The sequence below is a fragment of the Papilio machaon genome, chromosome 15, assembly GCF_912999745.1.
Source record: "Papilio machaon chromosome 15, ilPapMach1.1, whole genome shotgun sequence".
NCBI lineage: Eukaryota > Metazoa > Arthropoda > Insecta > Lepidoptera > Papilionidae > Papilio > Papilio machaon.
In genome coordinates, this window is record NC_060000.1 from 1,430,569 (window position 1) to 1,448,163 (window position 17,595).

Genomic DNA, 17,595 nt, shown 5'->3' on the forward strand with positions numbered 1-17,595 from the left:
AGCTCGTTTGAATCGTCCTAACGAGTAGTTTGACTGTTTTTTTTTAATTTTTAGCTATTTTAATTAACAAGAATTCAATACAACCTTGTTTTCTAAAAGTTTTGTTCTTTTTTTAATTTTATTATATAGCTATCAGCTCTAAGAAAAGCACGAGTTTCCTCCTGTCTTTATAAGGTGTGAGACGAAGGAAACCTTTCCAAATAACACAGATAAGCGAAGAGCGACCCGGTATTCAAAAAGTATTTAATGTAAACAAGTCATATAAAAATTCTCACTTTATTGAACATCAATATGTCAATACATTTTACGATCGGAAAAAACGCTAGATGGTGTTATTTACAATGTAATCTTAAACAATAGAACAGTGTAAAAAACATATTTTGATCAATCCTATGTATTTATAAAACAATAAGAAACAAAGATAAAATATATATATATGTATATAAGTATATATATATATATATATATACATATAAGAAAGTCGTGTTAGTTACACTATTTATAACTCAAGAACGGCTGAACCGATTTGACTGAAAATTTATGGCTTTAAAATTTTTACCCCGTTAACTATTTTTTATTCCGCGCAGACGGAGTCGCGGGTAAAAGCTAGTGTACAATAAACGTCAGATAAAAATAGTATGTTTATTCCAATCAATAGATAAGAGTACGAATGGATGAAAAACAGGATCAAAGTCTGAATACTAGAACATATTGCGCAAGTAAATTAATTTCTGAGTTCTCTTCGGCGACATGTATATCAAAATGTCTTTGTTATACTCCTAGAAGCTTCGAATATTGTAATAATACATTTGGTGATGTTGCCAAGCCATGAACATTGTCATCGAGAACAGTCGTTACCATCTAATTACAGTCAATCAACTCACAATGTTACATTGGCAACTGAATGGAATTCATCGTATCGGACTACTGGAATGAACACATATTGTTAGATATTTAAGTATCTAGATATTATTATATATTTACTAGCTATAGCCCCTGACTCTGTTCTAGCGGAATTAAAAAAAAGAAACTTAATTAGTAGCTTATGTGTTCTTCCAACCTATGTTCTATATTTATGCTAAATTTCAGAGAGATCAATGCAGCCGTTTCGGATAACTTGTAACAAACATCCATCCATCCATCCATCTATACATCTAAACAATGGCATTTATAACATTAGTAAGATATATTGTTTATAAAAATGTTGTTTGTTTGTTGCACATTTTTATATGTAAAAATTATTTATTTATTTTATTGAATTAAATCAATAATAATTCCTATTAAAATCTGCATCTTCAAATATGAAAACATCAGAAACAAAAATACACTTAATAACGAATTGTTTTCTATTGTTGTAGGTATTTTGAACAGATCGTCGCATAAAGGCAAAGGCAAAAATTTCAAAAACAAAAAAACAAATTACGGAACACATCTGCCATAATTGGGATTGCTTTTTTTTTCAAAAATGAAAATTAGATGCATAATATAACAACAACAAAAATTATACGCGGATTTATTGAAGCCATATAAATATTCTAGAGAAATTTATAAGTCTTCAGTTCAATACGTTGCAAATTGCACTTTCAGTTGAAAGAAATAAAATACTCATTGCCATGGTGCCAAGACATACACATATGGGGGGGCGAATAAATCAGGAATTTCCGGTCAAACCGACGTAGTGAGCTGAGTCACGCATATTAGTAATTGAATTATATAGACTTGTTTGAAAACAATACAGCATATACGAATACAAATCATCTCTCACTGAAAGTGAAATCAAATCTACTAAAAAAAACATACAAGGCGATTAAATTTTGTTACTATCTAAAACATGCATTGAGATAAAACTCCACATCGTCTTCTCGTTCCTTGTAGCGCTTACTTCAACTCACAGTTAATGGTTACTTAAACAGTCCTTTAGTGACCACTTAACGAATATAAGTGTGGTTAGTCTTTGTGATAGTAAGACCTGTTATCAATACATGGTAGCTTTCCACTCTTTTGTTTATAAAAAAAAAACAAAAGAGCGCAGACCATTTCTATTGTTGAGTGTTTTCAAACAAAAGTAATCTTTCATTTGAATGTGATAAGATAACGACTAATATGTAATAACTAATTTTTACGTCTGATAGCGTAACCGTGGGGTTCCACGGCACAAGCATTTATACAAAATAACGTATTGTCTGGTAGTGGAGATCCACGGTAACAATGACAATATCGTTGTCAATAACAGATGAGTATAGAAGTTTTTCATCAAAATGATTCTGCATTTTAACTTAGTAACCATACACTATGTCCTTCTTCGGTTATATTTCTGGATAGATGGATTCATTAGAAGGTATCTCTAGAACCGTTCAATGGATCTTTATGAAATTTGGCATCAGAACCCATAGACTACAATTAAATTTTTTTAATCACGTGCGAACGAAGTCTCTGACGACAGCTAGTTACTTATAACCTCATCCTCATCATTTCCTTAATGCTAGAGGCTTTACAATCAAAGAGGCCCTGTTTAGGAACTTATGTAGTACAAAATAAATTCTTGTATGAAGCCAGACGTTGTAATTATAAACATTTCGCTTGTTCATACTCTATACATTAGCATTTCATAAGGCGAATACTGTTTAAAGCATTTAGTAGTTTCTCAGAGTGCGGAGGCAAGGTCGTCATAAAACCCAATGTTTACGTCTAACTTTTCGACAACTTCCTGCTATGAATTATTTCGAATGCACACGAATGCTTCCACAGCGGTCGTCTAATTTTAGTACTTTTAATTGCATTTGTATAGCACTTGAAATTCTAAATGAAATTTGGATGAAATTTCAGATCAGCTTATACAATACTTAAAAAATGAATATACATGGACATGAAGTATTTAAACCATTATCAATACATAGTATAAAACAAAGTCGCTTTCGCTGTATGTCCGTATGTATGCTTAGATCTTTAAAACTACGCAACGGATTTTGACGCGGTTTTTTTTAATAGATAGAGTGATTCTTAAGGAAGGTTTGTATGTATAATAAATGCATAATATAGTAGAGAAACACTGATAAATTTAAAGGTTTCTAATGTGAACGCTGTGAACGTTGTGTATAAGGACATTCTGTAGTAGGTATATTTTGCATTGCACCCGTGCGAAGCCGGGGCGGGTCGCTAGTAATATAATAAAACCCAAAATTATCGTTGTTAAAGACGTTTTTTATAGATTTCATGTTATTTTCAAATAGGTTTTAATTAAGTCCAAGTTAATAGTTTGATGTAAATAATTTGATAGTATTGAAGATGCATATGCATAGTTAAAAAATACCGTGAGAAATACATCTTATTTACTCGCCTCCATGTATTTTTATCCATCTTAGGAATATTATAAATGCGATTTTTTTGTTACTATGTAACTCCAGAACAACTGAACTAATCTAGATAACATTTAGATCCGAAATAGATTACAGTTTGGGATAAAGCATAGACGAATTCATTCACTAATTACAGGTACCAAGTCGTGGGAAACCCAAAACATAAAAACCAATGTGCAAATAAGCAAGCAAGAAGACAATTTTAATATATTTACAATTATTTAGCACATTTACATTAATTAAAAGATAATATGTTATTAACATACAAAATACCTACTTATTTTCAAAAATAATTACTTACAAAGGAAATATACCAAAATCCTATCAGTTGCTACACCTTTAAAATAAATAGGAAAGTAATTAATTATTAATTATTTGTATATTATATTTCAATATATCGAAGCAAGTATATTTGAAATTACTACAAAATCTTCAAGTAGATACAAACACGTCTACCCATGACAAAATGCCACTCACTTTCGAATTAAAGAAGCATGAAGATCGGACAACCAGGAGCGCAGTTACGAAGTAACAAAAAAAAGTAAAAAAATCATACAGACGAATTGAAAACCTTCTCCTTTTTAAATATGGCCAAATCTAAGCCAACTTGGATCATATACAACACATATATTGTAATGGAATTTTTGAAGGAATTGCCAATATGAATGTACCAATATCATGAAGATCCGTTGAACCGTTCTGGAGATACATTTCAACAAACATCCATCCCTAAACATTCACATTTATAAAAAATCTACTAATGTTCAATCTTATTCCTACTTAGTAAGTCATATTTTTTCTTGATTTATTTATAAATTTGTCGAAATAATTTAAAGAACATGAGCACCATTTCGGAATCAACACCGAATTAAACATGAACTTGGGGTCTTGGAGATAAATATATGCGGGTAGCAACACTATACAGAGAAAGATTTGAATTCGCTTCCGACATAAGATCGAATATCGTATCGTAAACTATAACCATAAGAGCTATAATTCAGCAGTTATATATGTTGATATGACAAGTATTCGATCTAATTGCTTTGTGAGCGTCAAAAGAAATTTAACCGATGGGTAGGAAATGAATACTTGCGTCAACGAAAATTATATTCATGTGCATTTTTATGTGTAATAGAGACTGTCAAACTTTATATTCCTCTGCGTAAAAACTGACTTGCAATTCTGGATTTATTTGTGTTACCGACTAGATTGTATAACATAAATAGACAAACATATGTTGTGGGTCTAGCACGAACATTTGTCACAATTGGCGTATCGTCATGATGTCAAAATTAGTATGAAATTTTTAGTGTACTTTAACGCTCGATAGGGGGCGCTACACATATTTTAATATAGATTTTGTCAACGATGATACGATGGCGATTATCAAAAATATTCGTGCTAGGCCCACCGTTAACGCTTCTGAAATAAGAAACGAATTTAACTATTAAACCAATTAAATAATTAAACCAGTACTGGTAACTTACATTAAAATTCTAGTGCAGTGATACGTGTATGTACCACGTTCTCTTTGGTTTTTAAAATACATATATTGAGAGGGGTAGACCTACCCATAAAAATCTTAGCTAGCTAACTAGTGTTTCAATTAAATTTTAGCTTAAACATGGTTCATATATCTTTTATCGCGCGCTGATATTAGACATTTATAGTACCTAATCATAATTATCAATATGAATATGCTTAGCCTTCTGAAATGTGACAAATAAATAACAAATTACTAATACAGGAAACAGTTTCGATGATACATATTTCAGTGTAAAACAATCTGTTTTAAAACTACGTTGACGTCCATAATGTCTCCCGGCGGTCAAAGGGTCCAACTAAACGGCTGTATTTTTGTAGTAATACAGTATGTTTTTTTATAAAAGAGAGAGGAAAGTCATGTCGAGTTCGTAAGCGGTTTTCTCAAAGTTATCAACATGTCAATATTATTTACAAGTTTAATGACACTCTCGATAAAGTATCTTTTCACTTAAGATAATATCAAAATTGTTTATTGATAACATGTTAAGACAACATACAATAAAGATATTAACATAGTATACAAACAATCCGCTCTGATTTCACACAGGTTACTATCATTTTAATTTAAAATTTCGGAGTTTATCCCGGACATAGATCGTTACTCGAAATTATTGGAAAACATGTTTTATTAGCACAAAAACCTAAAGATAATTTCATTCCATACTAAAACCTAGATATGTACGCTCAAAGATATGTATGTATTCAAGACAAGTCCTTGAAGTGGTTTATGTTTGTTAATTTGATTGTAGTTTTCCACGAGCAAATAATTAACGTGCAATAAACTCGTAATTTTATCGCGTATCTCCTTTTCTGTAACTTTTTTTTAACATTTCTTCACATTCTACATATACATTGATTTAAATAGTACAGGAGCTTTTCTATTAACTTACAATAGGGTAACATTTTTCGCGACGAGGTCTATTCCACTATGAACTCCTGCAATTTTAATATCTCAATCGATTTTGAACAAATAGAATTCATTCGATTGCCTTTTGTTACTGCTCATTTTTTGTTTTAAATATTAATAAAAAAAAGTTGTATGTCTGGATGTTGAGGTCAGTGTTTACAAGGAAGCGAGATGCGCATATCACAACATTGTCATGCGGTGTGCATACGAGGTGACGCGGTTCAGGCCTTGAACTACGTCACTATGACTGTTGCTTTTAACATTTACGTACTGAACTTTTACAAACTTAGTTACTAACTAGAATTAATTTCCAAGCTGAGGACCAAACTAACAATAAACGATTAATTGAAAACCTCCACAAAATGCAGACTGAAAAAATTCCAAGGAATACGCATTGAACGACACGTACAGTAAATAATTGATTAAGGTTATTGAGGCTACAGACGGTCATAGTTGAATGGTAATACAAACCTATACATAACTAACATACCCGTAAAAACATTACCTTACTGTCAATCAGACAACGATAGATATACTACCCAATAGCTGAACTATGAATTACGATCAACCAACAACACGCCCGCCTTAAAAATGTACATATCGCTTCGAAAATACAAATTTCCGTTTTATCACCACACCTCTGTCTATTTTTCAAACTCTATCACATAATATTAAACTTATTTACTATATCTATTGTTAAATATCATATATATTTTATTCAAACCTTCTTAAAGTACAATTACTATTAACCAAATATCCTTGTGAAATGTCTCTTTTCATTCTTGACATTCCAAAGAACGATATGGATTATGAATCAGGTTGTCTCCCTTGTAAGGGAACGTACCCATACTACGTGACCCGTTTAGGGGGGGGGCGGAGTCTTTAAAATACTACGGTCAGTCACTTGGTTCAGCTTTTTGTCACGTAGTCGATTTTAATGAGAGAAATCTCGTATTTTTCGACCTATATTCGAATATAGCGCGGTGTTTAGCGCTTTGTAAACTCACAGTTGGTGCATGGTGGTGCAGTGGACAACCTGTCTCGCGTGCGACCTCTGCGGATTCTATCCAGGAGGCTACAAGAAGTTTTATGTGTTTTGGAAGTCGTCTTTATTGCAGTCTTATGCAATAAAGACGAGTATGAGTCAAATTATTATTTTTTTCAATTTTTGCCTGTGAAATGATTAAAAATCATAATTATGAATTACTACGTGAAAACTAAAGGGGGAGGGGGTGGTATTGGCATATACTACGAATGGTCACCGAGGGGAGGGAGGGGTCGAAAAATCTTAAAAAATAGGTCACGTAGTATGGGTATGTTCCCTAAGGTCATAGTAGACAAAATGCCGTCTATATCTCCCCAACAAAAGTTCACATTAGTGTCACTAATCTTGACATTTTTATGACACGAGATGTTTTGTAACTATCCACTCTGTATTAAGGTTAGTTTTAAGGCTGGGAGCGCCCAATAAAAAGATCAATGGACATTATCAAACCAAAGAAGTAGTTACTGAGAGCCGTTATATAACAAACGTTCCTCTATATGATTATTAGCCCTTGACATGCTCTTTATTGGTTTTGATTCGAACGATATCAAAGACTCTATGGTTTCCATTCATGTTTTACACTGTTAACGAATGTTTTATAGATTAATTAGAACACGCATTAAGTCCACAACACAGTGATAATATAAGTATTTCTATTGGAAGCTAATAATAATTTATTATTAACTGCTATTCCTGGTGTTTCTTCTACCACGTGGATATGTCATATATAATTAATTCCAGTCAAAATCCCTAGCCATAGACAGAATACAATTTAAAATAAAATACGCTAAATCGTAAATCACAAAATATTTCTAACTAGCTTTTACACGCGACTCCGTCCGCGCGGAATAAAAAATAGAAAACGGGGTAAAAATTATCCTATGCCCGTTTCCTGGTTCTAAGGTACCTGCCCACCAATTTTCAGTCAAATCGATTCAGCCGTTCTTGAGTTATAAATAGTGTAACTAACACAACTTTCTTTTATGTATTTCTAATAAAACACGTTTTCTCACATAACTATATATCATTACTTATCCTTATTTTTCAATATTAACTGGCATTTTCATGAAAAAACTAAACTTGAACTTCAGAAACTTGACTTTCAAATACGATAATGGCCGCCATTGGATTTTGACATAATTTAGACTTCCAATCGAAACGAGACATATGTATTTGGATGTGAATATCGCTGTTAGTTCCTACCACTGAAACAACTGAATAGAGAACCCTTTCAAAAAAACAGTTGAGAAAAGTTAAAACTACTTTAACCTTAACCTACATAAACAATATCAATTACACACTTTTCATAAATTCTAAATTAGTATAGTAAATTTAAAAAGTAGCCATCATTTTTACACAGCCTTGACTTGCTTTCATTCTGCCAACTTCGCTCAGTGAACATATTATAATAAACACAAATATAAAAATGGTCCTTCGAGAACAATCAATATTTGTTAATTGTTACCACTTACTAGTAAAAACATGTCAAAAAGTCTTAAAAACATGGAATATACAATTTCATGTTGAATTTGAAATGCGTTACTGCACTGAACGAAAAATTTTTTTACAATAAACGCCGGAACATAATTTTTTCGTTCTTCTAGATATTTATTGATATATATTGATAGTAATTCTTCAGATATGATCGTAAAAAAAAAGCACATGAATGTTTCGTTTAAAAATACGGCCTTTCCTCTTAACCTCAAAGAGTCGGCCTCTGACTTTAAAGTTAAAAAACGGTGTAAGCACTTTAATGCAAGGATACTAGTTCGATTAAATAACCAAGGTTTGCTCTACATTATAACACGGACAGTGTCACTATTTTTCCTGGTGAGTTCGCTTTCATACCAAAAAATTATTGGCAGTGAACGTGTTAATAGGAGATGCCACATGTAAAATCTTTATAGAAATAATCTTCTGCCTTTTTTTCAACCAAGAAAGTCTTAACCCTACCAAAAGATAAATAAAACACAGTTTCAACAAGTGAAGGCTCTTTTATATATAAAATTATGCTCACTAACTACTACACTTTCCAACAAATAGTTTACGAGCGATAGAGAAAATGGTGGTATAAATTACGTCGCGTGCTCAACACTTACAAATAAAAGCTATCGATTTATGCTTCGCCGCAATATTCACGGCGAAAGCCTAAAAAGGTCGCGGCCGTGAAAACAGGCTAGTATCAGCAGACAACAGAAAACATAGGAAAGTAATGTTACATAGTGCACAATATGTACTGTACACTATATCAACAACATGTACATAAGATGTACAATGTGTACATAATGTACACATTGCACAAGTCTGAAGTGCCTATATCAGTCAAATAAATCCTTATATTGTAGAGTACTATAGGCTATGGGAAACCTTTATACAGCAAACTGCAAACTTACTTCACAAATATAAACTCAGACTTCAGACTAATATAATTACAAATGATATGAAATAAAATATACTATTTGCATTAAAAAATGATAGACATTTAGAAGACATTTTCATTAGAGTCCAATTAATATGAGTGCCTGCATGTCAATCATCATGCAGCTCTCCAAACTTCTAGAATCAATTGAGACGGCGCATTTCGTTAATAGTATGAATTAATTTTAATTGGCAGACACAACTTGTTCATTGATGGCCATTAAAGGCTAGGGGAGGAAGTTCCATATAATAAATTTTAATAGGATAAATTGTGAATTGAAACATCAAGAAATTTATCTGTTCACTTATTGAACTGACTGTCGCCCGAGACTTCGTTCAGTCGATATTAAAAAATGTCCTTCCAGACTATTTTTTACATATGAGCCAAATTTTATCAAAATCCATTGTATAGTTCTGGACATAACTTCTAAGAAACATGCATCCATCCTTAGATCCAAAATTTCGCATTTATAATGTCCTAGACGTCGCCCACGATTCTGTCCGCAGTGAATAAAAATATATATATATAGTCTATGTGTTCTTCCAAACTATGTTCTATTTCTGTGCCAGATTTCATCAAGATCCGTGAAGTTGTTCCGGAGATAACTTCTAACAAACATCCATTCATCTAAACATTCAAATTTATAATATTAGTAAGAAGCAAGATAACATAAGATTGATATTATGTTGAAAATTTGGGGCTGTTGTTTCAAAACCAATAGTGTGTTTTCTAAAGCAGAACTCATTTTAACAATCTTCAAACTTATACATGCAAATATAAACAAAAATTTTGAAAATAATTTGTTAATCAGAAATTAAAAACCTTCACTTTTTATAACATTGTTATGTCTACATAACGTAACTCTATAGTATGTAACACATTCTTGCATATTTCGGCCACACAATGCACAGAGGAGACGAAAGCCTAAAGAGATCATAGTGGTGAAAGCAGGAGATTGTATGGCCTCTCACCGACCAGATGAAGCAACAAAGTGAAGAACCAGTCATCAACCAATTTCTATGCAATCATGAGAGTCACACTGAACCGCAATCGGTGTCAGTGAATCATCTACTCCAGTACTAAACCTGATGCTAACCACGATCCGCAGCCATGATTGACCAACTCTAGAGAGATGTAAGTAACAAAAAATTATATGGACAAGCATAACAAAAGATCCAAATCTATTATTAACAGTAAATGTTTCCAGTTTAAAGCAAAGATCAATATTTCAAACAGGATTACTATTGGTGTATTTGTGTATAACAAAGATTTTTTTTTACGTTCCTCTATGATTATTGACTAATTCTTAAGCAAATCAGAATGGAGACAAAATAAGATAGAATATTGCGATAATTATTCTTTATTTACTATGGAGAACAATAAAATATTATTATTTTAATATGTTAACTTATGTTAAGAGTGCGTAGTTTCTCTCATCGGCACAAATCTGATAAAAAAATTATAGGGCAAATGTAGGTAAATTAGAAAATAGCGTACGGTACATTACAATACGTAAGCAAACAATAAAAACATGACGAATAGTTCACAACATGACTCTCGCGTTATAATTAATAGCGCGGAACAATAAAAAGTAATCATTCTTTGATACTTACATATTCTGCAAAGGATATCAAAAACAGGTAACTCAAGGCTTGAAGCAATCTCCGCGAATATCTTGGATGAACACCTGCCATTGCGGAGTATTCAAATTCACTATTTATTTGCAACTTAAGTATTTTGTCATATCATAATTACACTATAAAAGAATAACAATGGAGGAGACACTGGGAAACACTAATTTCCGAAATAACTTAAAACACACCCTATTCCCGTCAAGACTTTTAATCGAATGATCAAGTCAAAGAGTGTGATGGAAGAAAAATAAAAAAGCATAGACAGCTTCGTCCAAAGAGTACATTATAATTAAATATCACTGCATTAAAATATTTTAAGTACGTTTTATATTTTTTTATGTTCCAATAAGCAAAATTGTACTTCAATTATATATTACTCTACAAGAATTCAAATCTAAAAAAGTAAACAAAAGTTCTTCGTTTTTAAATTTTTGCTTTAGCTTTTGCCTTCTCTTTGGAATGCACTTTATCTAGGGAAGCTGTATTGGATAAAGTAGCGCTGCTATCCACTGGAGTATGAAACCTTTTAAAAAGGTCTATGCTGCTACTGCTATCATGATTGTTTCTGTCAGAATTCAATAAAACCTTCTTAGAAAATGACATGATAGCTATAGTACAAGAAGAATCTTGATCCTTTGCAGTTTTTTGACGTTAGCAGAGGGGCGCTTATAAGTTTCAAGGGTAAAAATCTCCTTACTTTTTTCGAAAGTCGTTTCGCCCCTCTGTTAATGTCAAAATTAACAAATTAACCTACGCGTCATAACACCATGAGTCATATTTATATGCAATTTCGATATTATGGGAACGGCAACATTAAACCGCTCAGCTCACTTCCTGGTCAAAATATGATGTTGTCAAGATGACATTGACAGTTCAGATATTTTCCGATTGCCACAAGATCCTTTTCGAATCGAAATATTATATTGTTTGTTTGAGTTGGATTAGTGATCTTTGCTTTAACATGTTTTGTCAGACAAATATTGAACTTAATACTAGTTAGTCAAAGAAATTTAGTCGTTGTTTAATTAATTTTTATTCTAGATTATTTGCACTGCAGGAAATGCTTTGAAATTTTTAAAAACGCATCGTCAAAATCGATAAAACCGTATATGTATGTTACAACTAACTGCTTACTTATTGCTTAATGTCATGGAACGAAGGGAAAGGCAGAGATGCGTATACATTTCTGCTAATCAAAAAAAGAAGCTCATTGAATTGATCACAAAACACCCTGAGTTGATATCGTGCAAATTAAACCAAAATTTTAATTACAAGGACTCACAAAATATATGGCGTAGCATAGCTAACGAGTGTAATGCTATACCGGGAGCAAAGAAAACATGGACGCAATGGAGGAAGGTACATATAACTTTTTTTAAGTCACCCTAACTTGAAATATTTATTTTAGTAAACGCCAGCTTAACTGATGGCTAATGGAATGTGAAGGCAGATACATTTATAATTTATCTTTTCTATTTTAGACATGGTATGATCTACGATGTAATACTAAAAGGAGGCGCGCAGAAACAAATGGAGTAACCACATCTAATGTTTTCCTGACTCAGGCTGAACAAGAGGCATTGGGTATTAAAAGTTCCAATGAGGAGACTCCACTAGAAGATATGCATGAAGAAAATTTAAGTGACATATCTGCTGCATCTTTAAGCGAACCTGAATCATTACCGGAACAAAAAGTTAATATATCCACGGTGGATATAAACTTTCCGAAAAAAAACAAAAATTCCTCAAAAAATTCAGGCAGTTGTAACTTAAGTTGTGATATAATAGCTGCACAGGAACAGAGAAAATTAGAGATGAAAGAAGATTATTTGAGTTTTAAAAAGGAGTATTTGAAACAGAAGCTAACATTGATGAAAGAACAAAATGATGCACTTAAAAGTATAGCAAAAGAACTCACAAATATGAAATGAATGCATTTAAAAAATATAAATAAGTTAGCAGTTATTGTTTTGTCATATTTTAAATAAGATTCTTAGATAAATAGACTAAAGAGATACAGTTGGAACTGGACGAGCAAATAGTCCTGATGTTTTTAGCGCCTAAAACCACTTTAATCACATGTACAGTTGCAGTTTTTTTAATGACACATAATTGAAATTCTCTAAATTTAGCATTCCTGCATAGCTGAAATACTTCTTATATCTTTTGGGGAATTATTGTAATTAAAATGTAATTTTACACACTCTGTATTTACTTTCATTAATAATAAAGTCAATATTAAATACATAATAGATTAAAATCATGGCTTAACCAGAATTTTTTGGCAAAAAAAAATCTATGTATTTGTGTGCTCATTTTTAATCAAATTATTTTGTGCAAACAATTTCTTGGTTTAAATTGAGATTTTGTTATCATAAGATAGATTTTATAACTTTTACTTTTATGACTTGTAATTTATATACAGTAAAACCCGCTTAATACGATTTCTCAGGGACCCCACCTAAAACGCGTCTTAAGCGAGAAAGCGTATTATGCGGGATAGGGAAAATAAACAAACTTACTACATATTATTATGTATTTTGTTCTTATTATTTTAAATTATGTACATTCAATACATTACATATTACAATACATATTGTATTTAAAATAATCACTTATTTTGGTTTGACAGAAAGATTTTGATGCATTAGCAATTAAAAGATTTGCAACATAATGCAACTTTTGCAGTGCGTCTTCACTTTGATCCAAAGAAGCAACATAGCATCTTAAATCATTAACAGCTGATAATGCCCGGGCGTTTGATAAAACCGGAGTCAACTCATCTTCGTCTTTATCATTATCACTTATATAGGCCTCGTTTTGTGTGTTATTCACATTCTCAATAAGATCTTCAATTTATTGAATTTCGTACGGTGCTACATTGTCGTCAATGGAAGAATATCCAGGAAAACCGTGCAGTACATGGGGTTCTTCTTCTACCAACACGACGGCTCATCCTCGCCGTTAGAGCGGTCTCGGCTGGCCTCGAGTGCGGGCGTATGGCCTGAGCGAGGGCGTATTAAACGGGATGACGAATCGTATTAAGCGTTAAGAAATGTATGAGAATATGTCTCAAGTTGCAGGGACTGGCGTAAAGCGGCGTATTATGCGAGAAATCGTATTAAGCGTGATCGTATTAAACGGGTTATACTGTATTACCAATTAAATTGTAAATGTATTACTATTACTGAGAATTTCAAATGTTGTGATTTGTACAAGATTATAATAATTATTATTTTATTCAAAGTGAATGGATTTTAGTGCCGGGTATATTATTAAGCCTCTATAATGGATAACGGCTGTTTCAGTACCTTCATAAGCAAAAAACTCAAGTTTATGAGAAACATCTATAAGTCAAAAAAATGTTAGTCCCTTGGACTTTTGCTTATCCAAATTTAACTGTTTATTGTATATAGTCCTATCTCTGTATATAAAAAATAGTGTAACAATTTGTTATCTTTATTTAAAACTTATCTTAAAGTAGGTTCTATCTTATGGTAAGTAAATATTCGATGTACAAGATTACAATAACCTTAATGTGAGATAACAAACTTGTCCTTCATGAAAACAGTAAATATAATTGTATTAATGTTTATTTTATTAATGAATTTTTGGATGGATACATTTTTGTTACCCAATTGAACGGGTCTGCATTTAATTTGGAACATTGCATATTCTACTTTGTAAGATTTTTTCTTAATTTTATGTGGATCGATGGAGTCACTGGCGACAGCTAGTAATTATAAAAAGAATGAGAATTTTGTAAAGAAAATAAAAAAACAAATTAGTAGAAAATAGTGTTTATTCAAGGCACTGAACAAAATAGTCTTCTACAAGTCTGTTATTTTCTATTGCGTGCAAAATACAATCAGTGGCAATATTTGATTTAAAACATCTCATAACAAATATCAAAAATAAATAATTTAACAAATGATTTTTTTGTTTTGTTTTATTTACAGTAAATATAACAAACATTGTTAAAACTTACAGTGAAATTGAATTTACTACCTAATTATATACTTAATATATTTTTGATATTTATTTACATGCTGTATTAATGCCTAAACATTGTCATGTTCTGAATTATGAAGAATCACAATCAAAAATTATCTGTGCTCCATACAATTGTAAAAACAATTATGTTACAGATAAACATATTTTAACTTACAGAAAGTTAACTAAACTTTTAAAAATCTCTACTAGGTATTTTTTTAATAATATCAAAGGTTAGGTGCAACCCAGTCCAAGAATTTGATAGCCAATTCAAACCCAACAAAGCATGCAGCGTTTGCTGGGAAAGCTCTGATCATGACTGGAGTTACTCCCTTATACAGAGCTAATGGACCCTCTCTCTCCATCAACTGTTTGAAGACATCCCTCATACCGTTTGGGTATGTACCCTCTGGGGCTGTTTGAAGTCTACTCTTGAGTACGTCGGCCGGCATGCCCACCAGCCAGTTAGCTATCCCCGCACAACCTCCAGCTACTATGGTAGCCACCATCTTCAGTTTATTACTTGCATCCTCTGGTACAAGGACCTCTTTTATCCACTCATATGTCATGAAGTACATACCACTAGCTGGCACATCTCTCAAAATAGTAGCAACACTTCCTTTGTAGATGCTTCTGATACCACCCTCTGCGTATAACTGTCTGGCACAGTCGACCATGCCTTTGTACTTCTGTGGCGCGTTCGCACCTTGTTGAATTTGGAGTAGACACTTTATCCTTTCGCCCGGAGCCATAATAGAAGTTGTGAACACACCAGAAAAAGCACCTGCAGCAAATAATTCTGTCTTTGTAAGTACTTGATCTTCGTCCGACTTTATTAACTTTTTACCTAAACCAAAACCAAAGAAACTGATAGCAAAAATAGGCGCTACTCCTGTTAAAGGCGCTGACATTCCCTTGTAAAGCCCACGGAATCCTTCAAGCTGCACAGTTTTTTTAAAACAGTCCCAAGTTCCCTTGTACAAGACGGTTTCTCCTGGTTTTGGTAGAGGCATTGTTTGTAATCTCACTTTTATCGTGTCCATCGGATGTCCTGATAAAACAGTACAAACACCACCAAAACCACCGCTCAAAAAATATTTTATGGGGCTACTCTTCTCCGACATTTTCGCTATTTGTCTTTAGTAGAATAGAAAGGAAGGTCAATCACTCCCACAGTTGAAACAACACAAAATTAAAATGTCAAAGTCCAGTCCACGAGAGCTGTTTATCAAAGTTGGCCAAAGTTTACTTTCTTTCACATTTATACTTATATACAACATATCAAGATAGATAACAAACGTCATCGATGAAATATTGTTGATTAAATTGTTGCCATATTATTACAGATTTTTTTCAGTCATGTATACTCTTTGTTTGACATATTTAGATTTTTGAAATTGACATGACTGATGATGATATGTTTTTGACATCAGTCAACTCATAAAATATTATGATGTTAGTAGTATTTTTTTCTATTTTCCATCAGTTTTTATTTCTTTAGTTTACACTTAGATCTTATATATACTTAGTAAAATGTGTAGTTAGAAATAATAATAATGAACAGAAAATTGTACACACATTTTGTGAGACCAACTTCACCAACACAAAGAGCACCAGCTTTGCAGCAATCGATATTGAGTGGAACAGAAGCTAAGAAATTATATTTAGAAGAAGTAAAAGAAGTTAAATATCCTGTTCCAGCTAAAGAAACATACAGATCAGATAAAAAAAGAGGCACAAAACGAAAAGCTTGCACAAACGAAGTACAATATTGTGAAAGAGAATTATTTCTTTCTGTACAAAATAATGACGTAGTCAAGCTTATACAAATTTTAGATGCATTTCCCGATAAAATAAACGTATGTGATAGTTTCGGATGGAGTTTGCTTATGATAGCTTGTCAAGCAAATGCTGTGGAAATTGTGAAAGAGCTCCTTAAACGAGGTATTGATATGTCTGTAAGAGATACTGCAGGCAATTCTGCACGTAGTTTAGTTATCAAGAATAGAAATTTCACTTTGGCTGATATACTCCTTAGTCACAAATCTGATGAGGAGACTAAAGAACCAAGGAAAATGCCTACTATCAACTCCATGGATGAATATATTTGTGATATCTGCAACAATAAGAAGTTTTTAAATAAACAACAGCATTTATCATCAACTTTGCACAATATAAATGCTAGTAAAGGAAGAAAAATACCCACAAACTATGTTATACCTGAATCAAATAAAGGTTATCAGATAATGTTGAGAGGTGGCTGGGATAAGGAGGCAGGTTTAGGTCCTGATGGTTCAGGGAAGAAATACCCTATCAAAGCTACAAAGAAAATTGATAAGACTGGTTTAGGGCATAAGAAAAAAACAATAGAAACAATTTTAAATGAAGAACATGAAAAGGCAAAATGTAAGAATTTAAATGCAAGGAATGACCACAAAAACAGGCTACTGGAAATAAACTTTAGAAGACAATTTTATTAATTGCTGTAACAGTTCTGCTACAGAAGTACTGTGATGTGCAAGCCAATCCTATCCAAATATTTTAACAATGTTAAACAATGTACAAAATATAAAAAGGAATGTCTTAAAAATATATACTTGTGAAGCATTTGGTATTTATTTACACCCTTTTACATTAAAAACTTAAAAATAATTCCTATGAAATCGATTAGTAAATTCATATTTTTTACTGGATTG

At 32.2% G+C, this 17,595-nt stretch overlaps 4 protein-coding genes across 8 annotated transcripts in view; 2 read left to right on the plus strand and 2 right to left on the minus strand.

Annotated features, from left to right (window-relative positions):
* The window catches only part of LOC106720897 (NPC intracellular cholesterol transporter 1), a 54,739-nt gene extending 43,631 nt beyond the window's left edge, over nt 1–11,108 (minus strand). For all 5 annotated transcript variants that reach the window (XM_045681338.1, XM_045681340.1, XM_045681339.1 and 2 more), the window contains exon 1: nt 10,886–11,108. In XM_045681338.1, the coding sequence (XP_045537294.1) occupies nt 10,886–10,966 (81 nt within the window). In that variant the 5' untranslated portion in view covers nt 10,967–11,108. The remainder of the gene's footprint in view (nt 1–10,885) is intronic.
* Nucleotides 11,109–11,859: 751 nt separating this feature from the next.
* Nucleotides 11,860–13,010, plus strand: LOC106720987. The gene is made up of 2 exons (XM_014515798.2): nt 11,860–12,265; nt 12,388–13,010. The coding sequence occupies exons 1-2, from the start codon at nt 12,020–12,022 to the stop codon at nt 12,835–12,837; spliced, it is 696 nt and encodes a 231-aa protein (XP_014371284.2). The 5' UTR covers nt 11,860–12,019; the 3' UTR covers nt 12,838–13,010.
* Nucleotides 13,011–15,073: 2,063 nt separating this feature from the next.
* LOC106721027 (congested-like trachea protein) lies at nt 15,074–16,200 on the minus strand. Its single transcript, XM_014515859.2, has one exon. It carries the CDS (start codon nt 16,021–16,023, stop codon nt 15,127–15,129), a length of 897 nt encoding a protein of 298 aa, XP_014371345.2. The 5' UTR covers nt 16,024–16,200; the 3' UTR covers nt 15,074–15,126.
* Nucleotides 16,201–16,455: 255 nt separating this feature from the next.
* LOC106721026 (G patch domain and ankyrin repeat-containing protein 1 homolog) lies at nt 16,456–17,486 on the plus strand. Its single transcript, XM_014515857.2, has one exon. It carries the CDS (start codon nt 16,456–16,458, stop codon nt 17,377–17,379), a length of 924 nt encoding a protein of 307 aa, XP_014371343.2. The 3' UTR covers nt 17,380–17,486.
* Nucleotides 17,487–17,595: the final 109 nt, after the last annotated feature.

What these genes read in the sequence shown, in the direction of transcription:
- LOC106720987 (XM_014515798.2), top strand. Translation starts at nt 12,020, where the DNA reads ATGTTACAACTAACTGCTTACTTATTGCTTAATGTCATGGAACGAAGG. An exon ending in CATGGACGCAATGGAGGAAG is followed by an intron (nt 12,266 to 12,387) that starts GTACATATAACT and finishes TTTCTATTTTAG; the next exon opens with ACATGGTATGATCTACGATG.
- LOC106721027 (XM_014515859.2), bottom strand. Translation starts at nt 16,023, where the DNA reads ATGTCGGAGAAGAGTAGCCCCATAAAATATTTTTTGAGCGGTGGTTTT.
- LOC106721026 (XM_014515857.2), top strand. Translation starts at nt 16,456, where the DNA reads ATGAACAGAAAATTGTACACACATTTTGTGAGACCAACTTCACCAACA.